We start from the raw sequence: 13644 nt of genomic DNA on the forward strand, positions 1-13644 counted from the left end.
GGAGATAGAGCCCTCAACCTAGTCATGTGCTCTGACCAGAATCAAACCATGACCTTCGGGTGCATAGGTCAATGCTCAACCACTGAGCCACACTGGCTGGGCCTACTAAAGCTTTTAAAAAGGCTCTTGAAAAAAATATACTGCCAACTTCAAGTCTTTAAAATATAAAGAACTTATCATTATAGGGAAAAAAATGCTTTCAGTAGTAACCACAATAACTGAGGTAACAGCCATTTACTAACTATTTGATCCTGGGACAGTTACTTAATCTCTTTAAGCCTTGGTTCTCCCATCTCTAAAAGAGGAATAATAATAATGAGTACCTATATCTTCAAAGAGTGTTGAGAGGTTTAAATGAGATAATATGCTTAGCATAGTACCTGGTCCACTATGCTTGATAAATGTTAGCGGTTATCATCGTGACCACCATCATCATCTTCATCACCACTAAATTTTGCTTTATAACTTTAAAATGAGTCCATATTCATTTTATCATCTGAGCCTCACCATAACCCTATGGGTATTCTTTTCATTCTACATTCTAAAGAAACTGAAGGCAGAGAGTTTAAAGGGTTTGCCTAAAGTCACATTTGCAAGTTGCTGAGAGACCTCAACTAAGCAATTAGAGTCTTGAACTCCCTAGTTCCAAACTAGTTAAATGGTCCCCATCCAAAAGCTCATTACATTCTCAGTAATTAGATTTGTAAATCTTCTTTCACATGTTTACCTTCTTTTTCCTTTCACCCTCTTTAGTCAGGACCTCATCACATTTTTGCCTAGACAAGTGCATTCGTCTCTCTCTTTCTCCCTCGTCCCCCCTCCCTTCCTCCTTTCCACTCTCTCTAAAAATCAATGGAGAAAAATATCCTCAGGTAAGAATTAACAAAAAAATGTTTTGCCTTCTGGTTCCACAGAGTTCCTGGAAAAAAATTTTTTTTTCTTCTGGTTCCACAAGGTTCTACATCCTTTGGGCTGGCACATGAGACCAATTTGCAATCTAATCAAACCCGGGGAGGCCAGACCTTTGGAAGTAGTGCAGTGGAATAGTTCTGTGATTATAGCATAACCACAGCAAAGACACAAATGGACTCCAGAATATAGGTAAGATGTGATCTGTTATAAATGCATACTTGATTTTGAGACATACTATTAGAATTTATCTTCCTAAGTAAACATTTGGCTTTCAATACCAAAGGTAATGTGAGTGACAGGCACTAGTCTTAGGGGAAATAAGATCATACTAGGTAGAATTTGGATGTGAAGACCTGGATTGAAAAGAGGAGAAACTGTAGGGTGCTGCAAAAGTGGAAGGGATGTGTAGTGAAGAAAGTGGAATATCAAGGTTTGTTTCTGTGGGCATTTTGTGCTCCTTGTCCTGGGACTGGCTGGAAGATCACTAACGGATGACACTTTTCAAGGTTTAGCTCAAATGTCACCTCCTGTTTGTAATCTTATTACTGCTCTGTAGAAGGGCTTGTCCCCTCCCTGTCCTCTAGAGCTCTGTAACTCTCCCCCAGTCCTCCACATGTCCACGGTTATAAGGCCTGAACATCTTAATCTGTTCTTTTATACAGGAAGTTTTGAGGTCCGTGCAGTCTCTTATTCACTGTAAGTGCTCTATGTGGCTTCTAATATTCAATTCAGAGGCCATCTATTTAAGAACAGAAGGACTGTGAAAACCTTCCATGAAATCTTTTCAGAAAATATATCCAAAATGTACCCAGAACATCAGAAATTATTTAAACAAAGTAGCATTTGCTTTTGTTGTGAGAGCATAAAAAATTGTATCCACATAAAATTTTGTAACAAGCACATTAGCAAATATTGAAAGAAGGTATTAATATCAGCATTTTGAAACGATACGCTCTTCAGAAAAAAATGCACTTAAACATGAAACACATAAAATTATTTTTATAAAGGGACTATTGAAGGAGCATAGGTTTTTAAAAACTCTTACTGCCTCCCCCCCCCCCCGCCCAAATTGGTATCCACATTTTAAAATTCGCCTTTCAGTTGATTTTTAAACTTGTGACACATTAAAACATAACCTCTAGCAACATTTGAAAAAATGTTGTTTTGCAACTATAGATCCATATGATTTCTTAAAGCCGGACACTGTCATTTTCGGAATGAAATCCTCTCAGAGGCTGGATTGAGGAAAATGAGATTATAACCCTTGGACATGCATACGTGTATGAACCTGATGATCCTGGGTCCAAAAATTGTGCTGGTCACTCTGTTGTTTAACTTTATTATAATCATAATTTCAAGAATGACATTATGAGTAGCTAACATTTTGTTTAATACTTTACAAATTTCAAAGCACTTTTCTCTACACCATGTCATAATTAGAGAATTCACTTCAAGCACTGGCCAACCATTTAGTGAAATGGGTTTCTACCTAAGAGGTGATATCACCGTGAGAAGGGTCAGGACACGCACCCTCATGCTGAATAAGGTGACTGAGAGCGTATGGCTGGCCGAAGGGGTCTCAAGACTGTTACAGAACAGAATGCCAGGCTACAGAGACATCTGCTATCTCCACATTTTTATTTGGCCGGCACAGAGAAACACCGAGTCCCTTGGCTTACCTTGCTAAAGGGCGTCGGGCTCGATTAACAGCTTCAAGATCAGCATAGCGGAGGTCTAGCTGGCAGCCAACTAGGACAACAGGTGTGCGGGGGCAAAAGTGCTTGATTTCTTGATACCACATGGTTTTCACATGATTCAGGGAGTTGGGATTCGCAATAGAAAAGCAGAGGACCACAACATCAGACCTAAAAGGAAATGAAAAAAAACAAACAAACAGCACTGTATCACTGTTTCACTTTTTTTCTTTTATCATTAAAGTTCCTCCCCACGCCCATCCATCTAATGCCAATGATCATGTCATAATTTTAAAAAAGGAGAGAGATTAGATATTAAACCACATCTTGGAGTCATGCAAAGAGCCTGATAAGCCCCCACAGTCCAGCATCAGCACAGCCCAAGTTCATGTCCACATTGCACTGCAGAATGCCTATGCATTGACAAGTTCCAGTGATGCTATTCTACAGTATAGATGGTGACTCAAGCTTGACTCAGTCCTGGAATCACAACATGCTGAACTATTTCTGTTCATCACAAGAAATAGTTTCAAGACAAAAGAAAACAATACAAACTACCTTTTAGCAGTTAAAACATAAAGGTGATGATGACTCAACCCAATGAGATAAAGCAAAGAGTTTAAACAGTACTGAAAATGGAACGGGCATTTACTGTACAAGTGGCAAATGCTCAGAAGGAGTTTTACCTTCTTCCCACTTCAGCACCTGAGTGGAGAGCACAACCACTTATCTGGTTCTGAATCTGCAGGGATTTTGACTCTTAACCAGGTATAAGGTAAGAAGGTGGTGTTCAACATAAAAATAGCAAGAGTTAAATGGATGGCTAATAAGATGAGAAAATGTTGGAAGCAGATTTCTCAATATTATTTATGAAATATAGCAGGTAGATGGGGAAAAGAAAAATTGCTTTATAGTCAATTTTGACATAAAGATCTTTCATTTTTTATATAACAACTTACCATTCTAGAAGCCAAAGAACTTTTTACAAGACAGTTGTTCCGTTATGGTGTTTGACAGATAGTTGCTAAAAGGTATCTTTAAGAAGAATTATAAACTATCAGTCTACGTTGAAACAGGCTCAATGATGACTTTGAGAACATTGAGGCAGAAGAGTATAAGGAATAGGAAAGCTTATGCCCAAGGATTCGAGATTATCTTGCAGCTAAATTCAGAAATAAACTCATAATTTTATTAGATTATTGTTATGTCATGAGAAAGATCAAGTTGATTAATCAAAACACCATCTTTAATTTTTAATTTTTTTAGTTCAAAATAAATGAAGGGGAATTTACATATGTTGGAAATTAGAAAGGAACTAGTTCAAAGAGCAGGAGCTAACATTCCGTGGGGACCTGAAAGAAACATATATTGAAATCCTGCCTCTAATATTTACAACCTGAGCAGGAGATCCAAGGGTCCAGAATTCAGTAAAGCAACAGGATACAAAATAAATATCCAGAAGTCAGTTGCATTTTTATATACTAATTATGAGCTATCAAAAAGGGAAGCTAAAACAACAATCCCATTCACAATTGCTTCAAAAAATACTAGGAACAAATTTAATCAAAATACCTTCTTTTAAATCATTAATGAGCTTTCCTCCCTACATATCAATAAAGACAACAAACATATCCAGGCAACCATAAAATTTCTAAAAATAATCATTTGCAAGATAGAAAACTGCAGGGTGCTTCCATTAAATGTAAATCACAAGTTAACTCTTTACATTTACATATATATATAACTGCAACAGATCAGTGCAAATATAGAGAAAAATGCTGAGATTAAAATATTTATAAATCACAAAAGAGGACCTAGGACTCCAAGTAGATAAACGTATTAATCTGCATGTGTAGTGTCCTTGAAATGAAGATATTATCAAAGATTCTTGGATACTGGAAAAATATTCATAAATATATAAATGAAAGGGAAGCCTGTCTTGTCTCTGGGATTCTGATTTAGTAGAATATTCTGTGCAGTCTTACTTCTAATCAGCATAAATAACAGTACCCAGTAAAGCCAAGAGTGCTTTGAATTTTACATTTTTTTTTCAGGAGCTGAGTTTTCTATTATTCATAATCCTATTTATATAGGATATCTGATGTAGCTCTGCTGTAAGCTTCATCCTGATCATAAAATAAAGCCACCATGAATTTCGGCAGTGTGAGAATAACATGGCAATATCCAAGTTTCAATATTATAGAGAAAGAATTGAGGAAATGTATTTAGCCCTTAAACGTGGAATAATACGTATTTGTATAAAATTGTTCTAATTGGTGCCTTCTCTTTCCATATTAAGGTATGTGACTATAAAGGAAGTCATTCTCAGGGTTTAATTTATATGACAGACATGTAGCTAAATGTCAATTCCGTTATCTAATTTTATGATACAGCATGTGATGTTTTGAAATCAGAGCTAGCTCTGTTGCCAAGGTTACTGTGATAACACTCATGCCGCTGAACACATACTAGTTACTCTCCAGATGACCTGTAAACAAGTACAGACAGGACCTTGGGGGTTGGAAAAAATTGAATCTCCTGATGATAGTAGCACAATGCCACCACACAATACAAGTCCGGAGGGCCCAACTTCTAACTGTGTCCCATCAATATTTCAATGTATGACATGCTGTTGGAAAGCTAGAAATATAATTCCGTGCTCTGTAAATATTTACTCAAAAGAATGATAGTTAAAGAGAAGAGATTGTGCTGAGAGGAATATTACCTCTGAAGCTAAAATAATTTACTGAGTCAAAATTCTACTTGTATCCTTGGAATAAATTTATTTTTTTCCCTTTTTAATGCACATCCATGAGAATCTGTCCCCATAATTTTATATTGAAAGTAGTTAAGAATATTATCTTTGCTGAAATGTATTCAGTTTAACCCTTGCTGATCTAAATATAAATGCAAATGAAGAAAACATTGTGAACAGATGATACAGAATCCTATTCCTTAGGCTGCAATATGAACGCAGTACTCAAAACCTGATTTTAACCAAGAAACTGCGTCAATGAATATAACGATAGGGCCACAGGAAGATGCTGCTTTAACACATTCCTCCTTATCTTCACATCCTTTTCTAATTCCTCACTCTCAACACATCAGTATACTCTGTGACACAAACACATATACAATCAAGTAACTATTTTGAGAATGCCATTTATTCCCTCTGCTTTTTTGAGCCATTTTTTTTCTATGTAGTCAAAGAAGGCACAAAACCTACAGTGAAGAGTATCTCCAGCTTTAGGCAGAATTCCAAGGAACTAAGATCTTAAGTGACCTTTAATCAAACCATTCACTCCCATGTGGAGGTTGTTCAATGGCTACACAGCTCATGTTTAAAAATGCCATTCCTACGAAGGATCAAGAGAAAAAGGGAACTTCTAGCGTGTTTACTTCTATAGTTCTGTTATTATTATTATTATTATTATTATTTTTTACTTTGAAGAACTGAGTTTAAAAATAATTGGGAGGGGGTGGTGTGATGAGGACATTCTCACATATTAGGCAGCAGGGTTAGCCTGGAAATGACCTCAGCGTTCCTATTTCAGCTGTAAAAAAGCCTGATAGGATTTAAATGGAGTCCTACAGCTATTTGGAGTAGAATGCATAAGAATCCTATATAATAAAGAGCTAACATGCTAATTATACCAGACGGCAGAATGACCGTCTGGGCAACCTTCCGGACGACCTTCTGAATGAAGCCGGTGCTGCGAGGGCCGAGCCCCTTGCATGAATTTCGTGCATTGGGCCTCTGTTTTGAGAATAAAGAGGCAAAGCACAAAGTAGACAAAACTCTAAACTCCAGAAGCTGAATATTGAGAAGGGGGTAGGAAGGAGTTTGGATTGTTTACTTATTTATTTTTGTGATTGGGCTAAGTAACTATATTAGAAAGCCAGGGTTACAAAGGATTCAAATGTACAGTCTCAGCTGCTTGCCTATGAATGTTTATTGTTTTGGAGAAAATGTGATTTCTTGTTCCTAAGGAGAAATATTTATATATAAAAGTTTCACTAGGGTACTAACATATCAAATAATGCCCATGAAATAATGTTTTGATTAGTTAAGTAAAAAACAATCCAAAGCAAGTCTGTATGTTTGAACATTGTGAATTATCAGTTTCATGGAGGGGTAGCAGGTGGGGAGGGAATCAGAAAGAGATCTAGTCATCCAAAAATGCTTGAGCTGATAAAGCCAACCTCAATCACATCAGTTTTTCTTTTGATGGTAAACAAACAAAAAAGCATATTTTTCATTGATCTTTCAAGTAGAACACTGGCCAAAAATAGCATGTGAAAAGATTGGCAAAGATATTTGGATAACATAAGGAGTGCATGCAAAGTTGGGACCAGTCTTTGTTGGAAGATTAAAGGAAAAAAGTCTGAAAAAAGTGCATCTTATCCACATATCTTGGCCAGAGCTACACATTAAACAGCAAATGCCGCACATGTTTGCAAGGCCTATCTTTATAAAACTACAATCAAATATAGCAAACGTAGTAGGAAAAGACCAGAGAAGCAATGAGAAGCTAAAGTAATTTTCCAACCAGAAATACCAAATTCGTCCTTTGAAGAAGTGGTTGAAAAGGGCAGATAATCACTATCAAAAATTGGTCATTAGGAATGAGTTTCCTAAGTTAATTTCCAGAAGTGCTTCTTGTGTTCCCTTTTCTAGTCCCATCGTTGTCCAGTTAACTTATGCTTTCTTATCTGGCTAAGTGAAAAATAATTCCTAAATTATTCTTTATCTGAAAGCCTAAAACCAGGCCAGTCTGATGGGCAACGTGAAGGACAGCGGAGTCCATGCAGTATACCAGACAGCTGTGAGAGGGACAGCCAAACACTCTTCTTCTCCATGGGCCAGTTCTGCTTGGGTGTCTTGAACTTGGTGACTAAAAGAAAGCTAACAATGATATTAACCTGAGTCTTGCCTGCAAGTGTGCCCTTTTTAACAAACATTTGTTAAAAGTGTGTCCTTTGTTCTATGGATCCTACCTCTTTATGCCACTACTGCCTATCATTCTTTCTTTTCTTCTTCTTCTTTATTTTTAGTGGAGACATCCATACCCTTTATATGGGTAGAGATCATGATCACATTCTTTTCTTTGTCCACTTTTGACAAAGATTCAAGTAGGAGTCTCTGACTTCCACTTTTGGGGCTTCAAACTTCCTCTTCCTCCCACCAAATAATCGAGGTAGGCTCTTTTCAGAAACATTTTCAAAACCAGTCATGTCAACAATGCACCTTTCATGCATATAGTCTGACAGCACTATGCAAACAGACAGACCCAAACAGCACGAAACAGTTGGGAGCATGGTGGAGAAAAGGAATGTGTAACATGTGGCTTGGGAAAATTTTAGTAGGGGAGCAGCCCGGTGGTGTGTATGAGATGTGGAGGGATTGTCAGTGATGGTGAACATAACCACCTGGAGATGAATGGCTGTGTAAGCTCATACCCATGGAAGATGGAGAGGCCTGCAGGGGAGCGCCTGGCAGGGCAGTACCATGCAGCGCCCTGGAGGTGAGCAGAGAAATCAAGTCAATACTTTACCAATAGCAGTGAGGCTTCTTAAGGACAGATGTTATATGGGGAAAACTGTGAAAACACCCTGAAATATATTCAGATTTGGGAATGATTAGCATGCACAACTATTTCTTCTAAGCCCATAACCGCATATTTAGTAGAAATCAGCATTTTAAACCAGTCTTCCCCCACCCTCCAAAAATGGGACCAGAGCAGTGCACACTCTTATGCAGGGAAGCCAAAGCCACGCCCCAACCAATGCCACCAAACCCTAAGATAAATACTGTGCAAGTCTTAAAAATGGTTGGTGTTACCATCATAGCACAAATATCACAGGGGGAAATGGCCCTGTCCTAGAAGGTTGCTGGTTATCATCCAATGGAAACTGGCTATTTTCCACTTGATATTCTATTTTCTATACTTAGCAATCTATGCTCCATTTAGTATATTCTTACACCTTACACAATCATCAGAAAAAGTCGAATGCTTGTGAAATTAAGTGAAGCACAAGTAATTTGTTAGAAGAATAGGTTAAGCAATCTGATTTAACTCTTGGTCAATGGAAGCAGGAAGTATTGACATAAAGAAGGCTTGCTTAATAGGAGAAGGTGAAATTGTGGTAATAAATGCCCCCCAGCTCCACCTGTCAGTTTCATTTCTCTTTGGCTTTCCCTGAAGCTAAGTGACTAAGGAACTTCCTTCCTACACTGTTAATGTTTTCTCCTGAGAGCAAGACTACCTGTAAATAGAAGAAAGCCTCTGTGTCAGCTAGAATGTCAGATGGAAGGTCTCTGGGATTAACCTCCCTGACTCTTCTGAAACAAACCCTCAAGATCATTCTACCACAATAAGAAAGGGAGTTTAACCCAGTTCTCTCAGCAATCCTCTTTGAATGGACAAAGGTATAAGAACTTAAGTCACTCATCCAATATCAATAAGCAATCATTCAATCATTTATTCCAGAAATATTAACTGATAACCTGCTGTGTACCAGGCAATCTTCTAGACACTGGGGACACAGCAATTAGTCAAGGACACAAATGACTGTCCTCATTGTTCTTATCCTCCTCATACAGAGACAATAAGCAAAACAAGCAAACAAAAGCAGCAAAATACATACTATGTTAGGTCGTGACAAGTACTAACAGAAAATAAAATAGGACATGGGGACAGAAATATTGGGGAGCAGAAGGTGCTACTGAAATGTGGCCAGGGAAGGCCCGAGTGAGAAGGTGACATTTCAGTAAAGAACGGAAGGAAGTGAGAGTGCTAACTTGCTGATAACTTGAGGGAGAATATAGTGGAACAGGGAAAGCTAGTGCAAAGGCCCTGAGGCAGAAGCATGCCTGGACTGTTTCCCTGAGGGCCAGGGGGAATATAGCAGGAACGGAGCTGAGAGGCAATGCTGGGCAGAGGTAGGGAGAGCCTCAGGGGCTCTTACTTCAAGTGAACTGATAGACCATTCGGAGTTTTTGAGCAGAAGGACATGATATAATCTGTGTTTTAAAAAGGCGATCTGAAGAGAAACCAGAGTACTTTAATTTATTTTTTAAAAGGATCACCCACTGTTATAATGAAAACTGACTAAATGGTGGTGGGGAGAGGGTTGCCAGGAGGGATAAGGTAGGAGAAGGGGAACAGTTATGAGATAATGCAGTGAGAGATGATGATGACTTTGGCCTGGGAGCAGATGGTAAGAAGTGGCTGCATTCTTCTGGTATATATATATGAAAGTAGAGCCAACAGGGTTTGCTGATGGGCTAGGTGTAGGGTATGACCAAGAAAAGTTGAGAATGTTGCTTGAGTATTCATCCTGAGCAATTCTTTCTTCCCTGTTCCTTGTACTGACATCTTTAGTTCAGCATTTCTAACACCGAATTGTAATTATTTATGTGCTGTCTTCACCACTATATCGTGAGTTTCATTTTTAGGCATTTTATTCTGTTCCTATTAGTTTGTCTTCCATTGTACACAACATAGCAATTGTAACAACAGAGCCCTTCAGTTACTGTTTATCAAATAAAAAGCCTTATAGATATTGGAGGATAAAAAATATAGATGCCAATATGTTTGCAGACTCAAAGTCTAAAAGAAATAAACTTAGGCCTAAAATAAGTCAAGGGATATTTTATAATTTTAATGAAGAATGAAAATAGGATCTGACCGGTTTGGCTCAGTGGATGGAGCGTCAGCCTGTGGACTGAAGGGTCCCAGGTTCGATTCCGGTCAAGGGCATGTACCTTTGCAGCTTATCAATGCTTCTTTCTCATCGATGTTTCTAACTCTCTATCCCTCTCCCTTCCTCTCTGTAAAAAATCAATAAAATATATTAAAAAAATAAAATACTTAAAAAAAAGAATGAAAATAGTATGTGAGTTATTCTCTTTCTTCAGACAATTATTGCTGAAAGACAGCAGTATATCTCTGGTATACAGCAGAGATTAGCCGGGCAATATTGTTTTTAAATTATTTGAATTTATCTAAAAAACCCATTTACCCAATCTAATTGGATACTTTCATAACACCAGAATAATGGATTAATGATCTCTTCCAGGAATTAGATTATCTCCAGAAGCAAAGGAAATGTAAAGAAATAGGGAAGCTACTTTCAGAATTAATTCTGCGTTCGTTACATAGAATTAAGGCTTAAGGGAACACCTTCTATTTCACAGACTATCATTAAAAAAAATGCCAAAAACCAAATTTTTTAAAAAAATCACTAAAAGAGAAAGATAGCCAAGGTGATAACTTTAAAAGAGAATTTGAAAATTTGCTTTATCTTTCTGTAATTCAATACTTGGTCCTTCTGACTGCTCTATATTCTGCCTGCTGGGGGCATAAGAGTTCTGGGGAGAGAATAAAGTGATGGAATAATTGTGGAAATCTAATGAATGGACAATATTAAAAGTTACTGATAGATTATTGTTAAGATTCACTGAAAAAATATTTGTTGAAGTGTTCTGTAAACTATGAAGTACTAATTATTGTCAGACACATATGATTATGGGTTCAAAAGTCACCAAGGAAATACCTTGTATATTACAGCTAATTAGAAGGAAGAACATTCTCATCAAGAGATCTTTTCCCTTTGGCTTACCAGATCATTCCTTTATTGATATGGACTTGCTGAAAGATGGCAATAGAATTACCCTTTGAAGACACAGTAGAATTACTCAACAGTCTCTTTAATTTTACCTCCAAATTTAAAAGCAAAAATACTATATGACTGAAATAGATTTCTTCATCAGAAAATTCCAGTATAGAAACATCACAAACTGATGTTTTTTTCTCTTCCTCCATGAAGAAAATCTAGTTAGGTAGATTTGACCCAAGTTATCAAGCTTGTAGTTATTAAGTAGTAATAGAAAAAAGGTAAAAAAGAGGGTAGAACACAAGATGTTAATGTATTGAACAATGCATTTTTTTTATTCTTTTTACCCATCTAGTGGCCTCATTATTCATATTTTTGTGGCATCTTTTGGGTTCATCAATGCTTTTCTGGGTTGAACCACAAACAACCCTTCCCCCAGCCATGACCAGGGTTTGGGCAGCAGCAAGCATTCTTGTAGGTCTTGGAACACGAGTGACCCCAGTGATCAATCAAGCCCTGTTGCTATCTCATTTGGCACTGCTTTTTCCCAAGGACAATTTCATCCTGGACACAGGGCTGAGTCTGGCACGGGAATCTGGCTCTTGGAATATTCTGTCTTCTGGTTACAATACAAACTGTACCAGTTCAGAGAAGGAAGGACAGTGTAGGACAGCAGGTGGAGGGGGGCACAGAGTGTGGCACAGATGTATTTTCTGTGTTCCAGATGATTTGGCATCACTGAAATCCTATGCTTTAGTATATAATCCGTCAATTTCCATCACTTTAAATTTTACCAATTATTTATATGCATTTAGTCTAATGTATTTTTGTTTGTTTTGGATAAGCACAGAGCAGTAATAATCTAACTTTAATTGTTCTCCTTAATGCCTCATCTTTCAGAAAATGGAATAATTACATATATAATTATTTTAAAAATGATTCTTATAAAGATCTTGGAAATGATACCCAGAGGAAAACAACCTATAGTTGGAAAAGCATTAGCATTAATACAAGTAATTCTCGCCGAAACCGGTTTGGCTCGGTGGATTGAGCGTCGGCTTGCGGACTGAAAGGTCCCAGGTTCGATTCCGGTCAAGGGCATGTACCTGCGTTGCGGGCACATCCCCAGTAGGGGATGTGCAGGAGGCAGCTGATCGATGTTCCTCTCTCATCGATGTTTCTAACTCTCTATCTCTCTCCCTTCCTCTCTGTAAAAAAATCAATAAAATATATATTTAAAAAAAAATACAAGTAATTCTCTGTTTAGTAATGCTCAAACAAGTTACTCCAAAAGAAATTTTCAAATCCAAATATTGGGGGGAAAAGAGAGGTTTGGGGTTGTGGCTGACTGTGCTTCCCTCCTTTTTCTCTTGGCTTCACAGCTGATCTTTTCATTTGCTAATTCACTGAAGAGAGGCCTGGCACCAGTGTTGTCCATCTTCCTAACCTTCAGGTTGGTACCAGATTTGTTATTCTTATTTTAAAAGTTCAAATGTAAAATTCAACCTTGTGAAATAATTTGGTTTTGTTATGATATTTCTTCATACGTGCCTTAGAAAATCCTGGCTTGTATAAGATCAATCGATAGATTCATGTACTCCAACAACTAACATTCATTAAGCTCCTGCTGTGTGCCAGGTCCAGGCACTGGGGACATAGAGTAGAAAGACAAAATCTCTGTCCTAAAAATACTAGGAATAATAGGAAAAAGGGGGAGGGGAAAAGATTAAGGAACAATTTTCAAACAATGTGATCGTGGCTGTAATAGAGATTTGTGAAGGTATTGTATGGAAACATAAAGGAGAGATACTTCACCTGGATTCTGAAGGTGATAGGGATGAAGAGGACTTCTGGGATTTTTTGACCCTTGTTCTAAATTCTTAGAATATTAGTGGTAATTAAGTAGGTAAAGAATAGGTAGAGTAGGAACTGTCATTTTCCCATGTGGATGTAAAGCATGTTTGTGGGCAAGAGGCAACAGAGGATGGGGAACTATAAATACCTTGTTATGCAGGCAGCAAGAGATGAGGCTGGAAAGGTAGGTTGGGACTCAACCAGAGAAACTAACAAGGATAGAACCTCACACCTCTACTTAGTGCTTACTCCAGTGAGAGGACACTCCTGATGGCTACACTCTGCACCCAATTCCCAGCCAGAGTGGCTGAGTACCAAATGGAAAAGGTCGTTTGTATAATCCCAGAGAACCACTGCATCCCCCAGGTCCAGAACAAACCCACTAGAAAAGACTAAATTGTTGCTATTTGATGGGGATATGGAAAACTTTCATGGAATGTGCTGTTCTCTATTTGGCTATCGCAGGGTACCTGGTCAAATTAATTTTCTTACAAAAAGATACACACATAACCATAGCCAAAGACATAGGCTACTTGGTCAGACTATAATCTCACATCTGAGGGCT

The 13644-nt window shown here is 37.8% G+C and overlaps 1 protein-coding gene across 9 annotated transcripts in view; it reads right to left on the reverse strand.

Annotated features, from left to right (window-relative positions):
* Positions 1-13644, reverse strand: part of RHOBTB1 (Rho-related BTB domain containing 1) — a 115444-nt gene that overhangs the window by 17174 nt on the left and 84626 nt on the right. For all 9 annotated transcript variants that reach the window (XM_015561085.1, XM_015561088.1, XM_015561087.1 and 6 more), the window contains one exon: positions 2592-2777. In XM_015561085.1, coding sequence (XP_015416571.1) covers positions 2592-2777 — 186 coding nt within the window. The remainder of the gene's footprint in view (positions 1-2591; positions 2778-13644) is intronic.

This window comes from Myotis davidii, unplaced genomic scaffold (assembly GCF_000327345.1).
Source record: "Myotis davidii unplaced genomic scaffold, ASM32734v1 scaffold655, whole genome shotgun sequence".
In the NCBI taxonomy this organism is placed as follows: Eukaryota; Metazoa; Chordata; class Mammalia; order Chiroptera; family Vespertilionidae; genus Myotis; species Myotis davidii.